The following is a 25,535-nucleotide window of genomic DNA, read 5'->3' on the forward strand; positions in this document are numbered from 1 at the left end:
CCCATATACTGGACTTGCCTCCATCTTTTACGCGCGTAGGTGTCATCTTTCCGGAAGAGACCCGGTGGTAAGTTGGGTTGAGTCTTCAGTAGCAGCAAGTGCTGTGGGGTGAGAGCTTCCAGATCATTCATATCATTTGAAAGCATGGTAATAGGCCTACTGTTCAGAATGGCCTCACATTCACAGAAGAACGTTTGAAGACCTTCCTCATCCAAGCTTTGTTCTCTCAGCGTAGCAACCATGATCTTTCTGATGGAGCGGATGATTCTCTCCCACACCCCTCCATGGTGTGACCCGGATGGTGGATTTAATATCCATTTGATGTCACATTGGAGCAAGCTGTTCTCGATTTGTGAAGTATTCCACTCCTTTATAGCCTTTCTGAGCTCGCGGTCGGCTCCGACGAAGTTAGTCCCATTATCGGATCGCATTTCCTTCACTTGACCTCTCCTTGCGATGAAGCGACGCAAAGCGTGAATAAAAGAGTCTGTTTCCAGCGATGTTGCCATTTCGATGTGAACCGCACGACTTGCGAGGCAGGTAAATATGACACCATACCTTTTCACAGATGATCTTCCACGTTTTACGTTGAATGATCCAAACAGATCCACTCCACTTCTGGTGAAAGGTGGTTCGTCTGGTATGACCCTGTTTCTTGGTAAGTCCGCCATCATTTGTGTGCCTGGTGCACCATGTTGTCTTCGACAGGTAATACAGCGAGACAGCATTTTTCTGATTGTTGAGGGAGCGTTGATAATCCAGTATCTTTGACGTACATGAGACAAGACATAATTGCGTCCACTGTGTCCCAGCCACTCATGTGCATCCTGAAGAATCAGATCAGCCACGCGATGGTCTTTAGGCAGGAGCATCGGGTGCTTGGCTTCGGCTGGCATGGATGCTCGACCGAGCCTCCCTCCGACGCGAAGGATTCCCTCTTGAAGTCGCGGATTCAGTCTGTAGATTCGACTACTTTTCTTGACGGGCTCTTTTCTCTGAAGAGCAAACATTTCTTCTCTGAACTTCTTTTGCTGACAGGGTTGATGATATCCAGCTCAGCTTGTCGCAAATAGTCCACGGTCAGATAAGTCTGTTTGAGACTCCTCTTGTAGCTTGTCATTTCTTTGTTCACTTGTTCTTGATCCTTGTATAATCCATTCATTTCTCCTCTCTTCTTCGACAGGTTTACCAGGGTTCCTTTGACTCGAGTGAGCCACGCCACCGCTTTCTTTAGCCGTATCCATGAAGAGAAGTATTCTGTTAGTTGTTGCATTGCATCGGTGCTTTCTTCTACTGTTGTAGCATTGACGAGTATGCCTTTCTTGACCTCAGGATCTGCTACTGTAAGCTCCTCTAAATGATCAGGCTTGTTTGGCCATTCCCTTTCTGGCTTGCTGAGGAAGGCAGGCCCTGAGATCCATACTTTGTTCTGCGTGAAGACGCTTGCCTTTTGCCCCCTGGAAGCGTGATCCGCTGGATTCAACTGTGTGTTGATGTAGCTCCATTGCTCCACTCTTGATGCTTGTAGGATTGTAGCAACCCTGTTTGCCACAAATGTCTTGAATCTAATGTTCTCACGCAGCGGTCCGTTTACGGTCCATCCTAGCGCTGTGCGTACTGCATACGGCCCATCTTTGACGCTACGGATTACCTCTTCTGGTTCCAAGGCTTTCGCCACATCAGTTCCAATCAGAAGACCGACATCTGCGTTGATCGAAGGAATTCGTACACCTTGCAGATGTGGCCACTTATCCACGTTTTCTTGAGTTGGAATGTTCTCTTTACTCACAGGTATAACCTTTTGTGAAAAAACCTCTGTGAGCTCGATGAAGTCATTGCCTTCTAAGCTGCTCACTTCTAGGTCTGGTACAGCTTTGCAGGAGACTGCCTTTTGTTCTCCCATGGTGGTAAGTAGCAAGTTCACATTTTTTCCTCGCAGGTGAAGGTCATTCGCCAGCTTGTTAGTGCAGAAGGAAGCATTACTCCCTGGATCCAGGAATGCATAACAAGTCAGCACCTTGTTGCCTTTTTTTGCCTTTACTCTCACAGGAACGATGGCAAGGATACTATCTGTACCCCCGGCCCCAGTCTGGGAGCTTGTGTCCCCTGCATCCACGAATCCGCTGACCACAGTTTGCTCTTCCTTCGGAGACTCGTCCTTGGGCTCCCCCTGTGAAGCCTCTTCCTTTGGTGAGTCTTTGGGTTTCTGTTTTATGTGTAGGAGTGTAGGGTGTTTGCCTCCACCAGCTCTCAAGCACTGTCCGCACGCTCCCCTTGTCCACAGAATATCTAGCGCATGTATGCGGTCTTAAAGGGGAAGTACACCTTTTTATCAACATGTACCAAATCATATAAAACATGAATTTTTTTTAACGTTTTTAACCATTATATGACCTTCAAAATGAAATGATGTATCTTTTTAACACATTTTAGTCATGTTAACTGTAGTTATCACTATGAACTGTTCTTTCGCCTCTACAATTAGCATTTGCATTTTTCCTGCTTTTTGTCGCTCACCAGCCACCATGCGAGCGCCTGCGAGTCGAGGTTGTTGTCGGTGTCTCGGAGGACAGGCTGCTGCTTGGCGTCGTAGTGTCGGCTGAACCAGTCCGACTCCCCCAGGTCTGAAATACAGGACTCAGTACAACCACACAACCTGACAGGAGGACACAGATGAGTCAGACAGGGACAACACAGGGAATCATGGGATATGGAGTCTGGGACCTTGTGCGTATTACTTTAAGTTACTCTGGGAGATTTGTACTGGCTTCTCCTTGGGCTTAGGTTGGGTGATGACAGGAGGAGGGGGATTCCTTGGAGGGTCAGGGGTCGGATCAGCATGAGGCGCTTTGTGTTCAACTACTGCAAACATAAACAGACGGAGAGTCAGAGAACTGTGCATTGTGGGAGCTCTGCTAACATCATTAACATCTGCTGCTGTACTTCTGCTGCCACTACTAAAATGCTGCGAATATTATAATTTAAATGTGCTATTCTACACAATAAGTTATTTTACTTTTGGTACTCTGAGTATAATTTGTCAGCCATACTTTTATAATTTTACTTGAGTAAATATTTGGATCACACAAAGAAAACTGATTAGTGTGATTATATTATTTCAGTCAAACAACTCACGAGTTTCATTAATATGTTTATTAGAAGCGGTATATAGTTTGAGTTTGGTGTCTAGGCTCGGGCCTCATCACTCCACATATTAACACAGAACATTGAGTGATGATTAGACAACTATCCCCCGAGCCTACAGATGGAAGCTGGGGAGGAAGCTGGGGAAGAAGCTGGGGTGGTGGTGGGGCAGACGAGCATCGTCAACATGAACGCAGCAGCAGCAGCAGCAGCTGCAGCAGCGAGGTGAACGCATTAGCAGCGTGGAAACAGCAGCAGCAGCAGCAGCAGCGAGGTGAACGCATTAGCAGCTTGGAAACAGCAGCAGCAGCAGCAGCGAGGTGAACGCATTAGCAGCTTGGAAACAGCAGTAGTAGCAGCAGCAGCGAGGTGAATGCATTAGCTGCGTGGAAACAGCAGCAGCAGCAGCAGCGAGGTGAATGCATTAGCAGCTTGGAAACAGCAGTAGTAGCAGCAGCAGCGAGGTGAATGCATTAGCTGCGTGGAAACAGCAGCAGCAGCGAGGTGAACGCATTAGCAGCGTGGAAACAGCAGCAGCAGCAGTAGCAGCAGCAGCAGCAGCAGCAGCAGCTGCAGCAGCGAGGTGAACGCATTAGCAGCGTGGAAACAGCAGCTGCAGCAGCGAGGTGAACGCATTAGCAGCGTGGAAACAGCAGCTGCAGCAGCAGCGAGGTGAACGCATTAGCAGTGTGGAAGCAGCAGTAGCAGCAGCAGCGAGGTGAACGCATTAGCAGCGTGGAAACAGCAGCAGCAGCAGCAGCAGCGAGGTGAAAGCATTAGCAGTGTGGAAGCAGCAGTAGCAGCAGCAGCTGCAGCAGCGAGGTGAACGCATTAGCAGTGTGGAAGCAGCAGTAGCAGCAGCAGTGAGGTGAACGCATTAGCAGCGTGGAAGCAGCAGCAGTAGCAGCAGCTGCATTAGCGAGGCAGAGGTAGGCAGATCCAACAGCTTAAATAGAGCGCCAGATTCAGAGACTATGTTTGGTTGGTTGCAAGAGTGACAAGGGGCGTTATGTGCAAATGTATCATTGGTGCTCAAGTTGCCTGAACTAGCTCACAGGCTTTGCCCCATTTCTACAACAACCCTATGAAACTTGTCCAATTTTGGCTAAAATTAAATTTTTTACAATGTAAGCACAGTTTTGTCATCAGAAAGTGTTTAATGCTGTGGTGGATAAATACATATAAGCAATTATATAAGAAATATAATAATGAATTCAATGCCACAACAATCTCTCGATTTATCGCAGTAATCTGGATATAGCTCTGGTTCTGCTTTCTGCTAAGCGCTGGGACTGATAAAAAAAGGCTAGGTGCGCACTGTTAGCCACAAGCCACTTATAGGATCCTTCTGAAACACACGGTGCATCTGGTGGAGACAGGAGTACTCGTGTGAATGACACCAAGACCAACGAGCATAGTGTAGGCATAAACATTTATAATGTTAAACCAGATATTCACACATTGCATTCAACCACCTCCGCATTATGACATTTATATATTTGGTACACAATTCTGCAATTTCATGGAGGGATATGACCCTGTAGTAGCACAATGCAATACACTGTGGCAGTGTTCTGGGGAAATAAAGGCCTCATTCAGACCAATTTGAAAACCAATTGTAGCAAAACATATGAATGGTGATACAAATTGTCGTATGAAAACACACATTTCAAGCAATTTCATGTATCGATTGATGGGTGAAAAAATATATTAACATTATTTTGTTTTCAAAGACTTTTTTGAGAAAAGCAATAGCTAAAAATATTTATTTTATAGCGGTATAATTAAAAAAGATACCCAGTTTTTGGGGAAATTGGTTAATATTAAATCCCCACACTTTGTATTGTTCACAGAATCTGTGATCCAGTGTTGTGTTCTGTGATTATGAATTAGATAAAGGCTTAAAGAGAATATTGATGTATATTATCGATGATTGTATAGACCTGTAAATCATTAAAAAAAGGATTTAAAAAAAGGTCCTTTGGGGGAATGTTCTGCTCACCTGTCTGCCTGTCGGTGGGCGTGGTCCAGCTGATTAGAGGCAGAGAAGGAAAGTGTCTCTTTTGAATGCCATGACTGGCGAGCATGAGGAAAAGGATGGCAGTGATCACCAAGGCAACACACAGCTTCTTCCTCAACAACATGGCTGGACGGAGGATGAGTGGGCGGCTGTGGGATGAAGTTGGGTTTTGTTGTTGAGCCGTCACTGAACTGCTGCTACGTCAGCACATTTGGACTCTGTCATCTGGACATTACCGTCCGTTCCGTCGTGTCTTCCCTCAGCTTCATCTCCACGAAGTCTGAACTCTCCCTCCTCTGGACCCCGCCGCTGATTGGTTGAGATCAATGGTCACACCTGGTTCAGGCAGAAAGACAGAGAGACATCAGCATCATCCTTAAGGACCTCAACCCAAATAAGTCAGACACTCTTTATAACAGGGAAGTTATAAATTGTAGAGAAGTAGAGTAACAAATATAAATAAAGTGGCAAGCACAGGTTAATAAAAATAATCAAATAAGTACACATCCAAAAAATAATTAGCAGCATTATAAAAAGTAAGGGAATATATAAAAAGGAGTGAAGTAGCTGCAAGAGAAAACATAAATTGAGTAAAAAATGTATTGCACATAGCACAGTAATATCACAGTGGTGCTAAGTGGAAGTCTAAGAATTGAGAAGTGAATCATTATTTAAGGTCCTTACCAGTCTTTTTTTCCTTTATTAAAATCTTTGATTAAAGTTTTTCAGAGAAAGTTTCATAAGCCCGTCATGATATTTTAAGATGTAATCACCCCAAAAAAACAACAAAAAAAATGAAAATCCAGATTTTGGTGATTTTATAAATATCATTGATGGTACCATTAGAAAGCTTCTGGACCGTCCCTTTAATACAGGTGGCTTTGAAATAAAAGCACACTATTTCATTTGATAAATACTTGTTTTTAAATGTAGGGCATACCATACACTTTAAAACGCTCTGGAGTTATTGAACATGTTTAATTTACAAAAGTCGGACACAATCCTAAAGAGTTAAAACTGGAATATGACACCTGTAATATCAGAGAAGCCTAGCATTTATTTAAAACAGTTAAGAAAACAACATTGTCCCGTTTGAACATTACAAATAGACATGCAAAAAAAAACTAAGCTCCACAGCATCCAATGGTGATTCAGAAAATAAAAGTCAACATTAGAACATACACTTTGAGCTATTTGAGGCAGAACCTTTAATATTTATATAACATCATTATATTGTTTTAAAGGGACTATAATCAAACACTGTCAGGCACATTATTTTAGACATCCTTTTATGAAGTAGGTGTCATGACGTGTACAGTAGGACCGAGAGCTAGTGGTGACTCAGGGATTCTGCTCTGAGAAACACTTTCTGTTATACACAACACACTTATATATCCTAACAATCTAATTAACTGACAAACCAATGATCTATCACAAAAACAGGTCCTTAACAAACAAACAACCAAACAAAGTATATGTTTAACAATACAAAAGAAAATGTATCCATCGCCAATTCACAATGAACTACCACGTGAACAAAGTGATAGACTAAATGGAACTATTTTCTATGACAAATCATTCTTTTTATTATACATAAAAAGCTTTATATATAACAACATTTGAACATACAAACTAATTATAACAAACTAATCATCCATAACAAACTTTACTCCGCTACAGCAATAATGATAACTAAGGTCTTCACTGTGAGGAAACTAAAAACATATTACCAGAAGGTCGCAGTTCAACACACACAACATGTGGTCAGTACTATAACCGGACATGGTGGTCATGATGACGTTCAAGGTTTTTCTAACAATGCCTCAACTTTTACCTCAGGAACCACAGGTTTGAAATGTTTGCTGATGAATGGATTCCCACTCTACCTCCCCTTTACTCCCTCATCCTCGCACACCTCCTTCTCCTCCTCCTCATGCAGGAATGTCTCCCCACACACAGAATCGCTCTCTGAATACCAATCGGATCTGGATTCAGTTCAGCCTCTCCTGTTACAGCTCTCACACACACTGTGGGTGTGGTGTTGGAAATCACACACACACACACACACACACACACACACACACACACACACACACACACACACACACACACACACACACACACACACACACACACACACACACACACACACACACACACACACACACACACACACACACACACACACACACACACACACACACACACACACACACACACTAAAGCTCCTTTCAAACCTGCACCTTGTTGCATAAATGTGATGTGTTGTTGATTTCCAGACATAAATCGGACGAGGTTGGACCTGAAGCATTTCATAAAACAAAAAAAAAGTGTGAACTGAATGTGTCACGCTGGTAAAAAGACTTCAGTAGCAAGAAGTTCCACACTGACAGAGAAATGTAATACATTTTCAGACTGACTGTGGTGACAATATATTGATCATTTAAGAGGCCCTATTATGCTTTTTGGGGTTTCCCCTTTTCCTGTAGTGTTATATGGGTTTTGGTGCGTGTAAATGGTCTGCAAAGGCTAAAATCAGTCCAATGGAGGCGTGTGGGAGAACCTTTCTCTCCCACACGCCTCCATTGGACTCCACTGTTTACTTCTGTTACATAATGACATCACTGTGTAACACTTGCGCTTCTATTGGCTAGCACTCGAACACAGGATAGGCTAAGGGGCAGGACATACCTAAGCAGTTGACCAATCACAACCGAGCCAGCCAACTAACCAATCAGAGCAGACTGGGCTTTGGTTTCAGACAGAGGGTGAAAAAAAACCTTTTAGACCTTTTTGAACATTAATGCATGCAGACATGTCACAGTAGAGGCACACAATATGGAACCAGGTGTGTGTTAACACGAATCTCACACTGTGTAGGGTAATTCTACATTTTTGGAAAACACACTTGTGCTTTCTTGTCACAAGTTTAACAAGAAGACTGTACTCATACATTTTTATTTATTTATCTACCTTCTATGTCCTTAATTCTCGTCTCGTTTTAATTGCTTTATTTTCCTTTTAAAACAAAGAGAGACGAGAAAGGTGAGTCTGAGATTCCAAGTAAGAAAAGGTAAGAAATCAAAACAAACACAGTAACAAAATGTGACTTTCATTGAAATTATTAATTTGCGTGAATAGCAATAATACTTTTTGTAGCATAGAGATTAAGACACAAATGTTGCATTTGTATTGTTGAATAAATGCAGTTACTTCCACAGCTCTACATATGCTGGGTGTGTGGTTTTAGAAAACAGGCACAGAGGAGACAAGTCAGGGCGGATACTGATTATCAGATCAACAACACTCTCTCAGGCATATTTGTTCCTGTTATGTATATCCTCCCCAGGCAGGAAAGGGCAACATTCCCGGGAAAAGGCTGGTAAACGTTCCTATTAGGAAGCTAAGCTGCTGCATTTGCATCTGTGTTAGTCGTGTGCATGTTCACTGTGTAAACTTGCCCTGGAGCAAAGCCTTTTCACACAGAAGCAGCTCATAACAAAGTGACCAGCTACAAGCCTGGGCTGGATGTCAAAGTCCACACAGAAGCAGAGGTACGGATCAATACCTGTAAAAAAATAATTATTGGACAGAAGTCCTTAACAAAACTAGTTTGCTTTATATGCTATGGAGAGTGAGGAGTTATTTGAGCACAGTAAGTGTCTTGTCAAAAGGGCCCTATAAAGCTCATTTTCAGTTTCATATTTGTATTTTGTGTCTCTACTCTGACATGTCTCCATGCTTTAATGTTCAAAAAGCTCTTTATGTTTCTCATACTGCCTGAGCTGCAGCACCTCTTTTCACCCTCTGTCTGAAACCAGAGCCTAGTCTGTTCTGATTGGTTAGCTATGTTGTGATTTGTCATTTGTTTAAATATGTCTTGTATCATGTACAATGAGTTTCAGGCATTGTATGTGATACAAGATCTTTTCAAACTCAAAACAAAACAATGCTTGGACCGGTAATAAAGGCTAGGAAAGGTGAGCCCTTCATTATTGGTGCCTATACTACTATGGGTATGATATGATTGTCTTGTGAATGGTTTAATATGACCAGTAGTGTATAAATGATTTGGAATATTAAGGTTGTTTGTTGAAAAGATGACGCTACGCTGAGTGAAATGTGTTCAAAGAAGGGGAAGTAGTAGAAAAAGATTGTTTGATTATAAGAATGTCGATGAAAATACTACTTATGGTATATTTACTATACTGACAGAATAAAAACTGATATCGCTGGATCCCAGCAAAGATATTTGTAAGTTATTCAAACTGAAAATGAGACCATAAAGGTGAACAAAGGAAAATCTAAAGGCTTAGTTCAGACTGACTGATGTTTTTGACAGAGTGTAAGGAGAAAGTGGAGGGTTATTGATTAATCTGCTGAGTGTCTGTATGTTATGTTAGGGCTTGGAAGGAAGTGTGTGACAGGGTTAAAAGGTCACATGGTTTTCTGTACTGAGAAACTCAAGAGAAAGCACAACTTCCTGTCTCCCTCTCCATCTCATTCTTTGAACTTTGACCTCAATGTCGACACCAGAATGGAAGCCAGCTGCTCCGCTGATGGGAGTACAGAAAAGAGTTGGAAAATAACGACACCACAGAGGAAGAATTTGAGTCCCAATCAGACTGCCAAAGTGATGAAGATTAACTTTGAGTTTATCTTCTTTTATAATTATGTTTACTTAGTTCGAACTGACATTGCTGAGAGTTTAACTCTTGATTTTTAAAGAAAATGTTTTGGTGTGGGAAATGTGTTTTTGGAAAACATCTTTTGCTATATTTATACAAATACTCTTTACATCCCACATTAAACCATAAATAAAATACTCTGGCAAAAAAGGGAAAAATAAATCTGGTATCTGCTTGAATGCTGTGAATACTAATAACCGCCATGTTGGTTATTTACTTTCATTATGATGATTTTCGGGGGGTTTTCTTTGCCTACATTTGAAAGTGAACAGTAGAGATATAACATGAAAATGAAGTACCACGTTTTGGAGGAAGCCATTTGCTGTACTTTCCAAAATTAAACATTATCTCCCTACCGGCATTATCACTTTAATGAGTTTTATTAAAACCAATTTAAAAGGTTCATTTTTGATCGAATATCCTAAAAACATCTTAGCTCTCTTTCACTATTAAGTGGGTATCTGAACAGTTGTACATTTGGTTAATTTAGACTTGTGAATTGTCAATTAAGTTTATATTGACTTTTCAAATGTCTTCTTGTCGGGTTCATAATCCTGTTGATTTATTATTCGGCCAGATACATCTTGATAAAAAACATCATAGAGTTTTAGACAGTACTTTATATAGTTGTAAGTGTTCATACAGCTGCTTGTGTTTGAACAACATTTAACATCTTGAGCTTCTTTTCCTCGATTAAAAAGTAAGTAATGATGATGTCTAAAAACGTTCTGAAGTGTAATCAGCTGGTCCAACATCAGGTTATGGTTTATGCCCTTATAAAGATACGCTTAGTGGACAGTTTACTATTATTAAGTACACATTTTTAAAATAAACGCAGTTTAATACAACAGCCCTGTAACAAACGCTTTTCCAGCAAGGTTATATTATTTAGTTTTTGTTCGAGATGTGTCAATTGCAAGTTGTCAGGTGTCAGTTCCGGGTGCTGTTTGGTTTATTTGCATTATTTTAGCGTTTTTATTATCCTTTCACCATATAAGATAATTTGCATCACCCAATATAACCCCAACAAAGTCAACAGCACATTTTGAACCTTATAATCTTTAAGATGGAGGTCTGTTGCAAGACATTTGTATTAGATTACTTTCATTTTAACTAGGCCTAGTTGTAACTTATAAACGTGCCACTTTGTAGAATAGTAAATGTTCATTAGATTTGTTTTCTGAAATTGTTTAGGTATAAAAGTAGGCAGAGAGGAATTTTAGTTTTTGAATAATCTAGCAAATAAAACACCAAACAAAAAAAAGTTGGTGTAATTTATGTTTTAAGGTTAAAGTATATTTGCAATGCTAAAATATGCATTAAAACCAAACAGCACCCCAAACTATCGACAGCAAAATCAACACACTATTTACATATAAACTGAACATGTGGTTTTTCCATAGTTTTTGTTATGTATTTAAAATATTCTTCAAGGGGCTTTACAATCTGTATAGCATTCAAGGGACTATGTAGACCTGAGACTGAATAGTCTTTATGTGTTTTAGTTTCCACAAAGACGACCGAAACGGTACAGGACATTGTTATTTTTGTCAAGTGTCACTGACCAGATGCAGAATGGAAAATGTGTTAGACAGAAGCTTCCAGTGGAGCCTGATTTAAACAGGAGGTTAAAAGTAACACACAAACACACACCCAGACAAACACACCTTAAATAGTGATCTCATATGCTGCTGAGAAACACACTCACTTCCCGGTACAATTCTGACTCACAGACAGACTCAACGCTCCGTCTGAGACCCTGTAATATATATTTATACTACTTTATTATCCTTTTCATGTAATAATTATTTTTGTGGTCCAGCTTTCTATTCTTTAAAGACATCACCCATTGCCCTGCCTTAGGGATCCTCCTCTGCTGCTCTTACTTTTTTTCCCTTAATAAACATTTTTTAATCTGGACTTTTCCATTCCCTTTATTCGAGTCTCTTTTAATAAAAACGTGTCATATGGCCTGTAAGTAATCCCGGATTGTGAGCTTTAGAAATAAAACATGCTCAACTCTTTGACAATCTGCAGTTCAGATTTAGAATCAGGCCTCTATAATTACATCTCTCCAAATACAGAGCAGAAGGTTTGCCGGAGTACCAGCATGTCCCTCTATAATTATGTTATGTATCCGGTTTCAGTTGTCACATCAAGCTTAATATCATAAACATAGAGTCACACATCATTTAAGAATGAATTCATCACTGAATAAAATAAACGCTTAAAACGTCCTCATGAATACTACAGGACATTAAAAAATAAAAATGGTCATCGCATAGCAAAATGTCTTTTAATGTGTACATTAGAGGCAAAAGTTAGATAAAATAGCACAAGATAAAAAATGAATTCACTTATGTTTGTTACATTATGTGGAAGAAATAATACAGGACATTTTTAAGAACATTACAAAAGAAGAAAATAGGGCCAATAATGTTAAGATCCATGAGAAACTACAAAAATATAAATAAAGAGAATACAGTGAAGTACTATAAGGACAAAATGTTCCAGAAACAAGATATTATAGGAGTTTTATGAGAGAAACTCTTCTCCGTTTGATCCAAGGTAATTCTCTATCCTATACACTGTAAGAATATTATTACTTGATTACAGAGATTAAATGAAAAAAAAAACAACATTTAATAAATCAGAATATTTATGAAATACTATAAGAATATGATTAATGTACAATACAGTAAAGTGAGTATAAACAGTACAAGGTAGGCAAACTATATGTTCCAGCATTTAAGCGGTGCAACACTAGTCTATCGAAATAATCACCTACTAATTCTATAAATAATAAACTGTAAAACTGACTTCTAATGAAAAAAATAGCAATTTTTGGACATACAAATAAGGTTTGGGCCAAAAAAAATCAAGACGTGGGCTTGAGAAACTGGTATGGATGCATTTTTGTTGTTATTTTCTGACAAGACCAAACAATTATTAGATTAAGATCATATTAGATTTACAAAATATTAATTGGTATTGTAAGAGTATCACTTTGCTGACAATAGAGTAGTTTTGTAGATCTGTTGTTGTAGTTTTGTAGCACAGAAGATATATTCTACAAATCTCCATAAAAAAGGTATTCAGTAAAACTGCTCTTTTTTTTGCTGAATTACTTCCAGACGATCAATAGTTTGTTCTTATCTTAAGTGTTTCCATAGGAAAAAGTTAAATAAAACACTGATAGTGTGCAATAAAATCAGCACAACAAACAGAAAGTATCTCAGGAAACTGAGGATGTTATACTGAGGAGTATTCCAACAGTATAACAGGCTGCAAGATGAATATTTTAGGGAAAATGTAAGATCACAATAAACATGTATAAATCCCTGTACAGAAATAAGGAGTGGTATATCAGCAACACGAAAAGAGTTAAACACAGTATAAATAAATACAAATAAGAATAGGTGAAACACGGACATTAGCAGATGTAATAAAACGGAGTGAGTCTAATACAACAAGTAGCAGAAAACGGTTAGAGAAAATAATAGTTAACTTTATCCTCAATGAATAACTACCATCTACTAGAGGAATATTACAGGTGCAACTTTAAAAAGTTGAACATTATTTTCCTTTCATTACAGATTTTCAATATAACCAAATCTATCGATTGACAAAACGTAAACACCAACATAAGAACTACAGGAGTGAAGTATGAGCTCAAAGTTAAAACAGACTGCGTACGCGTCACAAACTGTAACCCGGGTTATAACGGTTAACCGTAAGAGACCATAATTAAGTCTGCCTACAAGGAGAGAAGGCTACCAGCTAACGACATTACTAAAAGTTCACCACAGACCCACTGTAGGAATACTATGCAAGCATGACAAAAGTATCAAAGGAAGTCGTTAAGAGACAGAAAGTCTGAAGACAGTTTGTCCCCTCTCGACCTCCCCTCCTCCTTCCCGACTCTCTCTTTTCTTATCCGAGACACACTCGTTTCGTTCACACACAGAATGCATCAAACACGAGTGAAGCAGCCTGGGAACAGCCCGCAGCCACAGCAGCTGAATCGGCTTGAAGTTTGCTGAAAACTTTCCAGACGAAGTTACACACCAGGAACGCTGCAACCCACACACACACACACACACACACACACACACACACACACACACACACACACACACACACACACACACACACACACACACACACACACACACACACACACACACACACACACACACACACACACACACACACACACACACACACACACACACACACACGGGGCTGTACCGGGATAAGACACAGGAATAAGCAGCCGGTGGCACAAAGCTCCAGTAAGAACAAACCGAAGAGGACTCACATGAAGCAGAAGCGGCCCGGATGGTGTTTTTTCTTCTCTTTGTGAAGCTGCACAGTTGAGGGCATAATGATTCAGAAGCCCCGCCCACCAAAGGGGAGGAGAGGGGGAGAAAAGTCAGAGGGAAGGGGATTTTCTGGCGGGTTGGTCGATGCGGGGCGCTGGTGCGCCGCCCCCTCTCATAATATCTCGAGTTTTGTCTACTTAAACATGATGGGCATAAATTATTCTAAATAAAACATTATGAAATAAACTTGTTTGCTTGTACTATGCACCTGCATGGTAGTCTGCATTCTGTAAAAAATGGTTGCACATTTGGGGTATTTCTGTGTGATTACATTGTTTCCTGGTTGAGGGACGCCGGCCAAATCAGTGAATGGAAGTCGTTCAACTGTTGGTAAGCAGGTGACCAAAAGCTGCTAGCAGATTGGCAGCTTCATGCTTTTCCACGGGACGCAGCTCTCTGCACCCCGGACCCTTCCACTTTTATTGGCAGCCAATTAGTAGTGCTTTCATGATCTTGGACCTCATGTGATTGGACCATGACCCTGTCTCATATGTTTACACCCGCCATTAGTTTTCTGGATCATACCGTTAAAACTCTTGAAAATATGAAAACACATCAAAACCAAAAGCTGGGGTTCATCACAAATTACACAGCACATAATAAATTACGGCAGTAATCACATTTCATACTTCTGTGGTTTCAGGTTCTAGTATTTATATATACTGTATATTTCAAGTTTGTGTAGGGTTCGCTTTCAAATGCTTTGACTCATGGATTCTTTCTTTCATGAAATTAGGGGCCAAGTGTGTATTCCGTTTGCCTATCCCCCTCATTTCCCTACCCTGTTAGAGAACTATGGCATTCTTGAGGCATAAGAACGTAATAGGACTTTTCTATACGTCAATTTACAATGACGTCACAACAATGACGTTCTTCCGGGTTGCAAAAGCCGACGAGTTGTCCGATGGCACCATAGTAAACAAATGAAGATGCTACGTGAGGTAAATTGCTTGGAAGTGAGACCCACCAAAACAAGATTCAAGATTCAAGAAGCTTTATTAATCCCGAGGGAAATTGAGGTGCAACAGTTCAATACAAAGAAGGAAGGAGAAATATACACTAAATATAACTAAATATACACCAAATATAACTAGATATAAACTAGAATAAATACAATAGGCCTGCTTACAACTCCAACAGTATATTACAAATTACAGCCTAATAATAACAGCTTTATGTGACCTTCTCTATATCGCTCGTTCACACATTAAATCAACAATACAAATACAACTACGGATTCTACAAGCATTTCGTTCACATGCGATTTAAACGGTAAATGCTGATAGATTTTACACATCATATGAAACATAGACTACATTTATTACTGAGTTTATGTCCGAGCGAACAGAGAGATACGCAAAATGCACCGCATTTAGTACGACACAAACTTCTGCTGTGTATTTTCAAAAATAAAATACAGTAAAACTATGGTTGCAGGCCCAAGTTTAACAAGAATTTAACAATTAACACAAGGTAATTATGTACACTTACATTTACAAATAGCATTGTTTACTCACTCATACACTGGGTGTCTCTGTTGCTACCTAATGGGAGGAATGGTGCTGCTTGTGCTGAGACATCAGTGAAACAATGTCTGGATCCAAACTGGAGAGTTTTAGTCTCATATCACAGTCCACATTGATCCTGTTACGCTGCTTTGTTTTCAGACCAACAAGTGTAGAAAAACCAACTTCACAGTTGTAGGTGGTTGGAAACGGCATCAACAGTTTCAGAGCAGCGTCAGCCAGCTCTGGGTGCTCAGGCTGGACGTGGACCCAAAAGTCCGTCAAGCTTTTCTCTCTGAAAGTCGTCCTCAGTAGGGATGTCCCGATCTCATTTTTTAGCTTCCGATCCGATTCCGATATTTTCATGTAGGTTCCGATCCGATCCCGATATTTCCCGATACCGGTTTTCCGATACCGATTTCCGATATCACTTTTTGTGTTGGCAAACAGCATTTAATTTCGTATACATTAAGAAATAGACAGGCATCCAAGCTGTGCTCAATAGCTTTTATTCTCTCACTATCACAAATAAGAGCATTTTTTTTGCAATAATAAAAAAAAAAATCTGATCTTTCAGTTCCCTTTATTCTGTTAAAATAGGACATTGGTTGTTGTACAAACCTCGGGAAATTTCCATAACATTTGTGAGTAATTTATACACTTTGGTCCACCATCTGCATAATAGCCTACCTCCAAACCATTATGATCTGATGAGGCTTTTGAGATTTTAACATCTCAAAAGTTGCACTGAATATTTTTCCTGCTGATAGGTAGCCTCTCAAAACTAGCTGTTTTGTCATTAATATGGTAGGCTACTTCCAAGTCTAACAAACGTATTGAAAGCCTGTAGTCTTAGATAAGACATAAGACAGAATATTAATGTTTCGTTTTAATTCTTTGCTGTCGCAATAACAACTAGTGCTAGTGGCTAAGCTGACGTGAGTTAGCTGACAACAAGCTAGGCTAACTTTTCTGCTAGCCTGTTGACGTGGTTGCCGTCTAAAAGACACGTTATCTAGACATAATTTTAAATAAATCCAGGGCACACGTAATTATAATTGGGAATAGGCAACATTTAATATACATTTAGTAGATCATGTCAAAATCATCAAATGGAAGTTTACCCCATGACCATTCATTAAAAGATGCTGTTGACGGAATTAGCATGAACTTTACTGACTGAATGCGTAGCTAAACATCAGTGGTCAATAACAAGAAGGCTTACCTTCTTCATGTTGGCGGCGTTGTCCCTCATAACAACATGCACCTTGTCATTATCGATGTCCCACTTGGCGAGCATCTCTTCTATAGCATTCCGGATATGCGTTGAAGTGTGAGAGCCACGCAGCTCACTTGCATGTAGCACTAGTTGTGCAAAGCAAAACTGGAGTCTATCCAGTTAGACTGAGGAGCGACATCGGGGCTACATCTGAACTCCACAGGTCTGTGGTGAGGGCGATTGAGGTAGCCTCCTTTAGGTGCGGCTGCACTTGTTCACGCACCTTGGTGTGCAGGGCTGAGATGCCTTTTTCAGCAATGTAATGGCGGGATGGCGTCCCATAGCGCGGCTCCAAATAATTTATTAGACGACAAAAACCGGAGTTTTCCACAAGTGAAATTGGCTGGTCGTCCTCTGCTATGCACTCCACAATCAGCTCAGTAATCTTGCGAAATCTCTCGGAGTCTCGAGGAAGTAAATCCTTTCGTTTCAAGCTGTCCCGCAGTGTTTGTTGATGGAGTCCATCAGTCGCAGAAGCTGTTGCTTTACAGTAGGCGGCGTGTTCGTCGGGGTGGTGCTTTTTAAGATGTTTAATTAGGTTTGTGGTGTTGTAGGAGACCCTGTTAGCACCACCTCGTGATACTTCCACACCACAGACTTTGCATGTCGCAGTCGCCGACTCACTTGTAGTTATTTTAAAATGATGCCAAACTGCAGACATTTTAACTAGCTAACGATGTGTATGTGCATGGAATCATGGGAAATATTAAATATGGATCGGCCATGAAATTTAATTGGATCTGCCGATCCCGATCCACCTTAAAACCCAGTATCGGGGGCCGATCCGATCCGGGGATCGGGACATCCCTAGTCCTCAGTGTCCCATCAGATGCGATGTCCACAAGGCTGTCAACCTGTCTTGATGGGAGCATCCCTGCCGTAAAATGGGGTACTGAGCACGAAGACACTGCAAGAGATGAGTTTTATCGGCACATGACAACAGTACACACAACCTTTGTTTTGAAACGCACAGGCCACGTCATCTACCAGATTTACCCATTACCCACCTTATGGCATCTCAACATGTGACTGTCATGGAGATGCAGTTCTGGAAATTTAATGTCCATTCAAGTACAAGGACTGTTGCTCTATTGAGATCCTACAAATCCAAGATCCAACTTTTTGCTTAGATACCCATGGTAATCTGAATAAGACACACCAGTATTATGATCAGGTACAAACACAAATGCTAGTGACCAACTGTACCCAGTGCAACTTCATTATTTCGACAGAGCCTGGCCTTGTCATCGTCAATGTCTCAAGAGATGAAGATCATTTCAATAATTTGTTACCCCAAACTAAAGTTTAATCCCAGAACTCCTTAAGAAAATGGAAACAAGTCAGGGTGATGATGCTGTCATTTGCACTTGCAGCAGACCCAAGTTTGGAAGGACCATAATCTGCTCTAATGAAAACTGCAGTGGGAAAATGCACCACTACAGTTGTGTAGGCATCAAAAGAAAGACAAAACAGTGGCTATGTGGCAAACCAAGGTCTAAATGGGCAAGTCCGTGTCAGAGCTTCATCAAAAATAAAAGAAGTTGATTTTCTTTGGAGATAACACTTCTTTCTGAAATAAGCGGTGCAATTAAGTTTAAAATCCAATGAAATGCAGCAAAAGATGGCAGTCCAAAATAAAATGAAAATAATTTCTGTTTGTGCTTAATTTGACTAGCTGCATCATTCTCTGAGACAATGACCTTTTCTGAAGAGATGGACAATTTTGACGGCTTGTCTTTGTAAGAGTCTCTCTTTAAACGCAACCTATGTACCTCTTGCTGTAGCATTTCACACGGATGACATTGTCCCTCATAATCTTGGTTGTCCCCTTCTTCTTCCTGGTTGTCCTCTATGTCAGGAGCAACAGTCTCTGGTCGTGGTGCAGCTGCAGAATAAAGCAGTCTCCTTCCCACTGCTCGATGGTACCGACCCTATTTATCTGCTGCTCTCTTAGCAGATGCGGTTGGATTGGCTAACTCCGTCCCAGGTGTTGTGAAGGAGCAAAGTCAGGGTGGTCGGGGTCAGGGTTCGGACGACCAGCATTGTATTTTTTTTACAACATTTTTACTGCTTCAATTTTGGACACCGGAGAGTTCAAGTTAGGCCTAACAAAGCAAGCTTTACAATGAACGCTGCTGTTAGCTTGGGCCTAGACATTAATTGTAGAAAATGTCCCCTCTATAAATAATGTAAACTACAACATTTTATTTTAATGGAGTAGGGCAGTTCACGTTTGATCCTTTAAAAACTGCACAGAACACAGTAGCTTCAGCAGAACAGCAGACTTAGGACGCAATGGGGAGCTGGTGTTCAGTGAAAGCTTGCAGTCTTTTTTTTAGTGTAAACAAACACTTGACGAAACGTTAGTGTAGCTTTCCAATAAATGAAGCCTTAGCTTGACGCTCGTAACAATTTCCCTCGTCGTAATCCACATCAAAAAATCCACAGGACAACTCGGTAAATTCAACCGTTTACTTCAATTCAAGATGAAATAAGCACAGAAAATAATGTCTTTTTACAAAGTTATAGTTTATCCAAAGATCGAGAGAGAGTGAGAGAGGTCAAAAAACTGTGTGGCTCTACTCTTGCATTTCCTGACTGACCCCAGATTAACCCCGAAAACTCCTCCCATGAGTGTATCAAAAAAAAAAAAATTAAAAGGCACAGTTACCAAGATGCCACAATCAAAGTACCCATTTCCAAATGAAGAGCTCTTTTCCAAAACGCTATATATCCATTGTGATTGTTTTGAGATAAAGGACAATTATTTACCCAGACCTACATATTTTGGAAGTATTTAATTTATATAGTTAAGAATAATTTTTGGGTCAGTCTGAACACCATCAGCAATAATTGACAAATCAAACTAGAATGTTAATGATTATACATCCAAAGTTTATTATATTTCTTTTCAAAACGCTATATATCCACTCTCCACTACATATCCACCATGTGTTCTTTGCTCAAAATGTTATAAAGCCATTCATTTTTTTCAGTCTGTTTTTAAAACAAGATAATATACAATATCATGAGCTCACAGTGTACAGTGTGTAATAAAATCAAGTTTTGTAATGAATGAAGTAATGAAAATTAATTTATGTTTAAATCTAACGTTTTAAGATTATCCACCAGAGAAACAGTACAAAAATAACACAAATGGTCAATTAGTGCAATCTTCAGTGCAAAACATTGAACGTGCCATCTTAAATAGTATAACAAGTAATCAAATCATATTAACATTGATAATAGTGGGAATTCGTCCTCCACCAGAGTAGCGCATTTTCTTAGTTCGTTGGCGTTCATGACTGTCTATGTTTAAACGCCGTCGTCTTCCACCAGGTGTGGGCTTAACGGCTACTTCGGAACCATCAAAAGTGTTAACCACATTCAAAACATCCATTTGTCCGATGTATTTCTTTTACACCAACAAGATTTACCTCAAGCCTCAGTGCGCCGCCATGATACTTGACAGGGACGCTCACTGAACTCTACTGTTGCTATGGTTTCTCTCTGCTCACCGAACACTCTGATTGGCCGAGAGGATATGTCGCACTGTGACTCGAAACTAGTGTAGCGCCTATCGCGTTTTGAAATGAAATGACACCTTTCGGTACAGTTTAAACAGGGATATGTAGCGATTTGGTTAGAAACATTTATGTAGCAGTGAGTAGGCTCGGTATACAGCAGAATGACGTGACAAAGTCGTTTTTTTTAAATTTGGCGTTTATCGCGTTTTGGAAAAGAGCTCTTCAAATATTACAAAAGTAATATAAATGAGACATTATGCATGTAAATTATTCACACACCTTTGTAACATGAATAAGTAGTTAACTTAACACATTACTGTAAATATGAACTGTAACAACTAAAACCTGTAAATATTCCTTCTTATTCCTTTTAACTCAATGACACATTTATTATTTACTGTCATTTTGAACATGAACCGAACCACCGAAGTCAAAACACCAACAAACTGCATTTAGGCTCCTACATTACCGGCCCCTAATTGTAATCAATGCCCTTGAAGACAATTACTCAAACTTTTAACTTAAATTAAAGGAGCCTACATGCTATGTTACTTTTACTGTAGTTAAAGAACAACAATATAAACAAATCTTATTCTTGTTCATCGCCCTGTCCAAACGGGTCTTTCAAAACAGTTCATCAATTATCTTCTGATTCTTGCAGAAGACATAGCTTTGTTATTGGACGACAAAGCTCATTGGTCTTGGTCTTGACTTTCACCTGACGAACCAGGCCTTTCTTGTCGGGAAAGGTTTCCACAATTCTTCCAAGTGGCCATGAATTTCTGGGTGAAGTGTCGTCTACAATCAGCACCACATCACCGACGCAGAAGTTTCTTCCAGGCGTGAACCATCGTTGACGTTCTTGAAGCTGCATGAGGTATTCCTTGCACCAGCGTTTCCAGAACACGTCCGCGAGGTACTGGACCTGTCTCCATCTACGATTAGCGTACTGGTCGTCCTTGTTGAATACCCCTGGTGGTAATTCAGGTTTGATCTTGAGCAACACCAGGTGGTTGGGTGTTAAAGCCTCTAAATCATTGAGGTCTGAAGATGACTTTGTGATGGGCCTGCTGTTTATGACAGCCTCAGCTTCACACAGCAAGGTATGGAGACCTTCTTCATCTAAAAGTTGTTCCTTCACTGTGATGTTCAGAATCTTCCTCACTGAGCGGATTAGCCGCTCCCAGCTTCCTCCGTGGTGAGAACCTGCGGGAGGATTGAAGTGCCATTGGACGCCCTTCTGTTGCAACTGTTTTGCGATCTTTTTAGTGTTCCACTCTTGGATCGATTTCTTCAACTCACTGTCGGCAGACCGGAAGTTGGTGCCATTATCTGAGTACATCTCTTTGACTTGGCCTCTTCTGGCAAGGAATCTTCTAATTGCGTTGAGGCTCGCGTCCGTGTCAAGTGAAGAGGCAACTTCTAGATGTACGGCTCGTATGGCGAGACACGTGAAGATGACGCCGTATCTCTTTACTTGCCCTCTTCCTCTTTTCACCAGGAACGGGCCGAAGTAGTCGACACCGACTCTTGTGAATGGGGGATCGTCGGGCAGGACCCTGCATTTTGGTAGATCCGCCATGAGTTGTTTGCCAGCAGTTCCGTGTAATTTTTTACAGGTGATGCACTTGGACAAAAACCTTCTGATGGTTCCATTTGCTCCAGGGATCCAGAATCGTTGTCGCAGTTGAGCTAACATGTGATTCCTTCCGGCGTGAGCTGTTATCTCATGAGTATGTCTCAGCACCAGCCTTGTGATGTGTGAATCTTTTGGCAAGATGACTTGCTGTTTGGAATCATCCGGCATTGCTGCTCGGCTCAACCTTCTGCCGACTCTCATGACTCCCTCCGTCTTGAAGTACTGGATTCAGCTTATGAAGTGAGCTGCCTTTCTTTACCCTTTGATGCTTCTTCAGGGTTGCCAAGTCTTCTTTGAAACTTTTCTTTTGACAGTACTTCACAATTTCTTGTTCTGCTTCAGTCAAACCTTCACAGGTTAGGTGTGTTCCTTTAAAAGTTTTCTTAAACTGATTCACTCTGCTTTCTCCACTTAAAGTGTTTGGTTCTTTTCTCTTTGCTTTCAGTTCCTTGAGCAAGTCTTTCAGTTTCAGAAACCAGGCAACAGCACGTTTAAGCTTTGTCCAGGATGAGTAGTGAGTCATCCAATAGTCCATTGTATCTTTGGGCTCTTGAGCCTGAATGACATGTACTTGAGCTACTCTTTTGACCTCTGGGTCGTTGACGTCCAGCATTCCAGGATCTGGATTCTTGGGCCACTGATCTTGTGAGCAAAGCAAGAAATTTGGTCCTGAAAGCCAGCTTTCACATTTCAGGAATGCTTCAACAGTCTGTCCTCTCGAGACATGATCAGCGGGATTCAGAGTGGTGTTGACGTATCTCCACTGCGAAGTCTGAGAATGCTCCAGGATTGCTGAGATTCTATTAGCGACAAAAGTCTTGAACCTTGTGCTTTCACTGTTCAAGTACTTTAACACAGCCGTGCTATCTGTCCAAAAGATGGAGTCGTGAAGTTCCAGTTCGAGCTCTTTCTTCAGAAGCTTGTCCATTTTGATTGCAACTGTGGCTGCAGTCAGTTCCATTCTTGGTATGGTTGGGGACTTAAAGGGCGCGACCCTTGCCTTTGCCATCATCAGGGTGGATTGAGCTTCCCCAGCTGCAGTGCGCAGCAGTAGGTAGCTTGTTGTTCCGTAGGCGTCTTCACTCGCGTCAGCGAAGTGATGTAGCTGAGCGAAAACTGGTGCACCAAACTGCTTTGTCTTGACGCATCTGTCGACTCCAAAGTACTCAAGCAGTTGCAGACCTGAAATCTAATGACGTTGTCCGGCAGCTCTTCATCCCAGCTGTACTTCTGCCGGCATAAATCTTGCAGGATTCGTTTTGCGGGCAGCACCACTGGAGCAAGAAAGCCCAACGGATCAAAGATGGAACTGACGAGGGAAAGCAGGCCTCTCCTAGTGTGTGGTCGATCTTTGAGGTTGATCTTGAACTTGAACCGATCTGATTCGGCACACCACTGGATTCCTAATGCTCTCTCCATCGGCAAGTTATCTTCGTCCAAATCCAGATCTTGAAACCCTTGAGCCTTTTCGTCTTCAGGTATTGAGTTGAGCAACTTCCGGCTGTTGCTTGACCATTTTGTCAGTCGAAATCCACCTTTTGCCAACATGTTCCTCAGGTCGGCGCAAAGGGTGATTGCTGTGTCTTCATCAGTAGTTGACTTAAGACAGTCATCTACGTAGAAATTTTTCTTGACTGTTCTGGCAGCTTCCTGACAGAATTCTTTCTCAAAATCTGTTGCACATTTCTGAAGCGCAAAGGTTGCCACACTTGGCGATGATGTTGCGCCAAAGATGTGGACCAACATCTTGTGTTCAACAAGTTCCTGCTCATAGTTCCCATCAGGCCACCAGAGAAACCTGAGGAGATCTGTGTCTTCATTGCTGACCCTGACCTGGTAGAACATGGCCTCCACGTCAGCCATAACTGCCACAGTCTCTTGTTGGAACCTCATGAGGACCCCCACTAGTGAGCTTGTCAGGTCCGGTCCCTGCAGGAGCTGTTGGTTCAGCGATGTCCCTCCAAAGCTTGCTCCACAGTCAAAGACGACGCGCAGTTTTTGCTTGACTGGATGTCTGACTCCATGATGAGGAAGATACCATGTCCGCCCTTCAGTTGGCTCCTGTTCTGTACTGTCGAGCTTTACAGCATGACCTTTCTTGAGTATGTCATCCATGAATGCAACGTATTCCGCATAAAACTTGGCGTCTTTAGAGAATCTTTTTCGTAAGTTCAAAGCCCGTTGCGCTGCAACTGATCTGTTGTTTGGCATACACAATGACTTGTTCCTCACTGGAAGACACACACTGTAATGACCGTCCGAAAGTTTTGCGGATTGACACACCGTGTTGACGAACTTGTGATCATCCTTGGACATTTCAATATCTTCGTCTTGTCCGGCATCGGGAAAGTCCTGCTTGAACTGCAGTTGCCAGAGCTCTTCTAGCTTAGCTACTGAGATTCGATTAGCAAAGACTTCTGTCAATCTGTTTGTCTCCATTGTACCACTTCCACCCCTGAGCGGTCCATTTACAGTCCAGCCTAATATTGTTCTCACGGCGTATGGTCCATCGTCCACGCTGTTGACCACTTGTAGTGGCTCCATCGCCTTGGGAACATTTGCTCCAATGAGTAATCCAACCCCAGCTTTGATAGTGGGAAGTTTCACCTCCTTTAGGTGAGGCCAACTGTTAACATCCTCTTGGCGGGGGATATTATCTTTGGTTACAGGGATGTGTTTTTGTGAATACACCTCTGAAAGTTCAATAAACTGGTTGCCATCCAGACTACTGATTTCCAGTCCAGTGACAATGCATGTGTTCACAACAGATTCATTACCCATAGTACGCAACGAGATATTAACATTGCGTCCATTCATGTTAAGTTGGTTTATCAGTGACTCTGTAGCGAAAATTGTAGGCAATCACGATTGTCGCCAGTGCGGCCTTCAACTCCATGTTCAATAGATCTGATAAAGGATTTATATTCAAGCGGGTCACCCTTGAATATTGGAATAGTGAGATGGGGAAGTAATGAAGCGTTGTGATTCTTCACCAGATACTCTGTCACATTGACTTGCTGAGAGATGGCCTTGCATAGACTATCAAGCCCAGGTCCACTATTGAGTTCCATGTCTTTTGCAGTTGAGGCTCTTTGAGGCATTGCTGGCTGAAGAATGGGTTTAACGTCGGGATTAGTTATGACGTGCTGTGATGGTAGTTGAAAAGTAGTTTTTACCTTTGTTTCGCCAACCTGTTCATCAATGTCAATGATGCTTGTGCCTGCTTGTGTGTATTCATATTTTTGCAAAACTTCAATTTTTGCATCTGACTCAGCAAGAGCAGTCTGCATTTCATGCATTTCTTTTCTAGCCTTTATGGCGGCTTCTATTCTTTTGTGCTCTGCTTCT

At 41.2% G+C, this 25,535-nt stretch overlaps 1 protein-coding gene across 1 annotated transcript in view; it reads right to left on the bottom strand.

Annotated features, from left to right (window-relative positions):
• Positions 1–14,249, bottom strand: part of st3gal8 (ST3 beta-galactoside alpha-2,3-sialyltransferase 8) — a 23,326-nt gene extending 9,077 nt beyond the window's left edge. The window contains exons 1-4 of the mRNA XM_063910400.1: positions 14,174–14,249; positions 5,147–5,500; positions 2,739–2,862; positions 2,518–2,656 (exon numbers count right to left, since the gene is read on the bottom strand). Coding sequence (XP_063766470.1) covers positions 2,518–2,656; positions 2,739–2,862; positions 5,147–5,288 — 405 coding nt within the window. The 5' untranslated portion in view covers positions 5,289–5,500; positions 14,174–14,249. The remainder of the gene's footprint in view (positions 1–2,517; positions 2,657–2,738; positions 2,863–5,146; positions 5,501–14,173) is intronic.
• Between the last annotated feature and the right edge of the window lie 11,286 nt (positions 14,250–25,535).

This window comes from Eleginops maclovinus, chromosome 20 (genome assembly GCF_036324505.1).
Source record: "Eleginops maclovinus isolate JMC-PN-2008 ecotype Puerto Natales chromosome 20, JC_Emac_rtc_rv5, whole genome shotgun sequence".
NCBI lineage: Eukaryota > Metazoa > Chordata > Actinopteri > Perciformes > Eleginopidae > Eleginops > Eleginops maclovinus.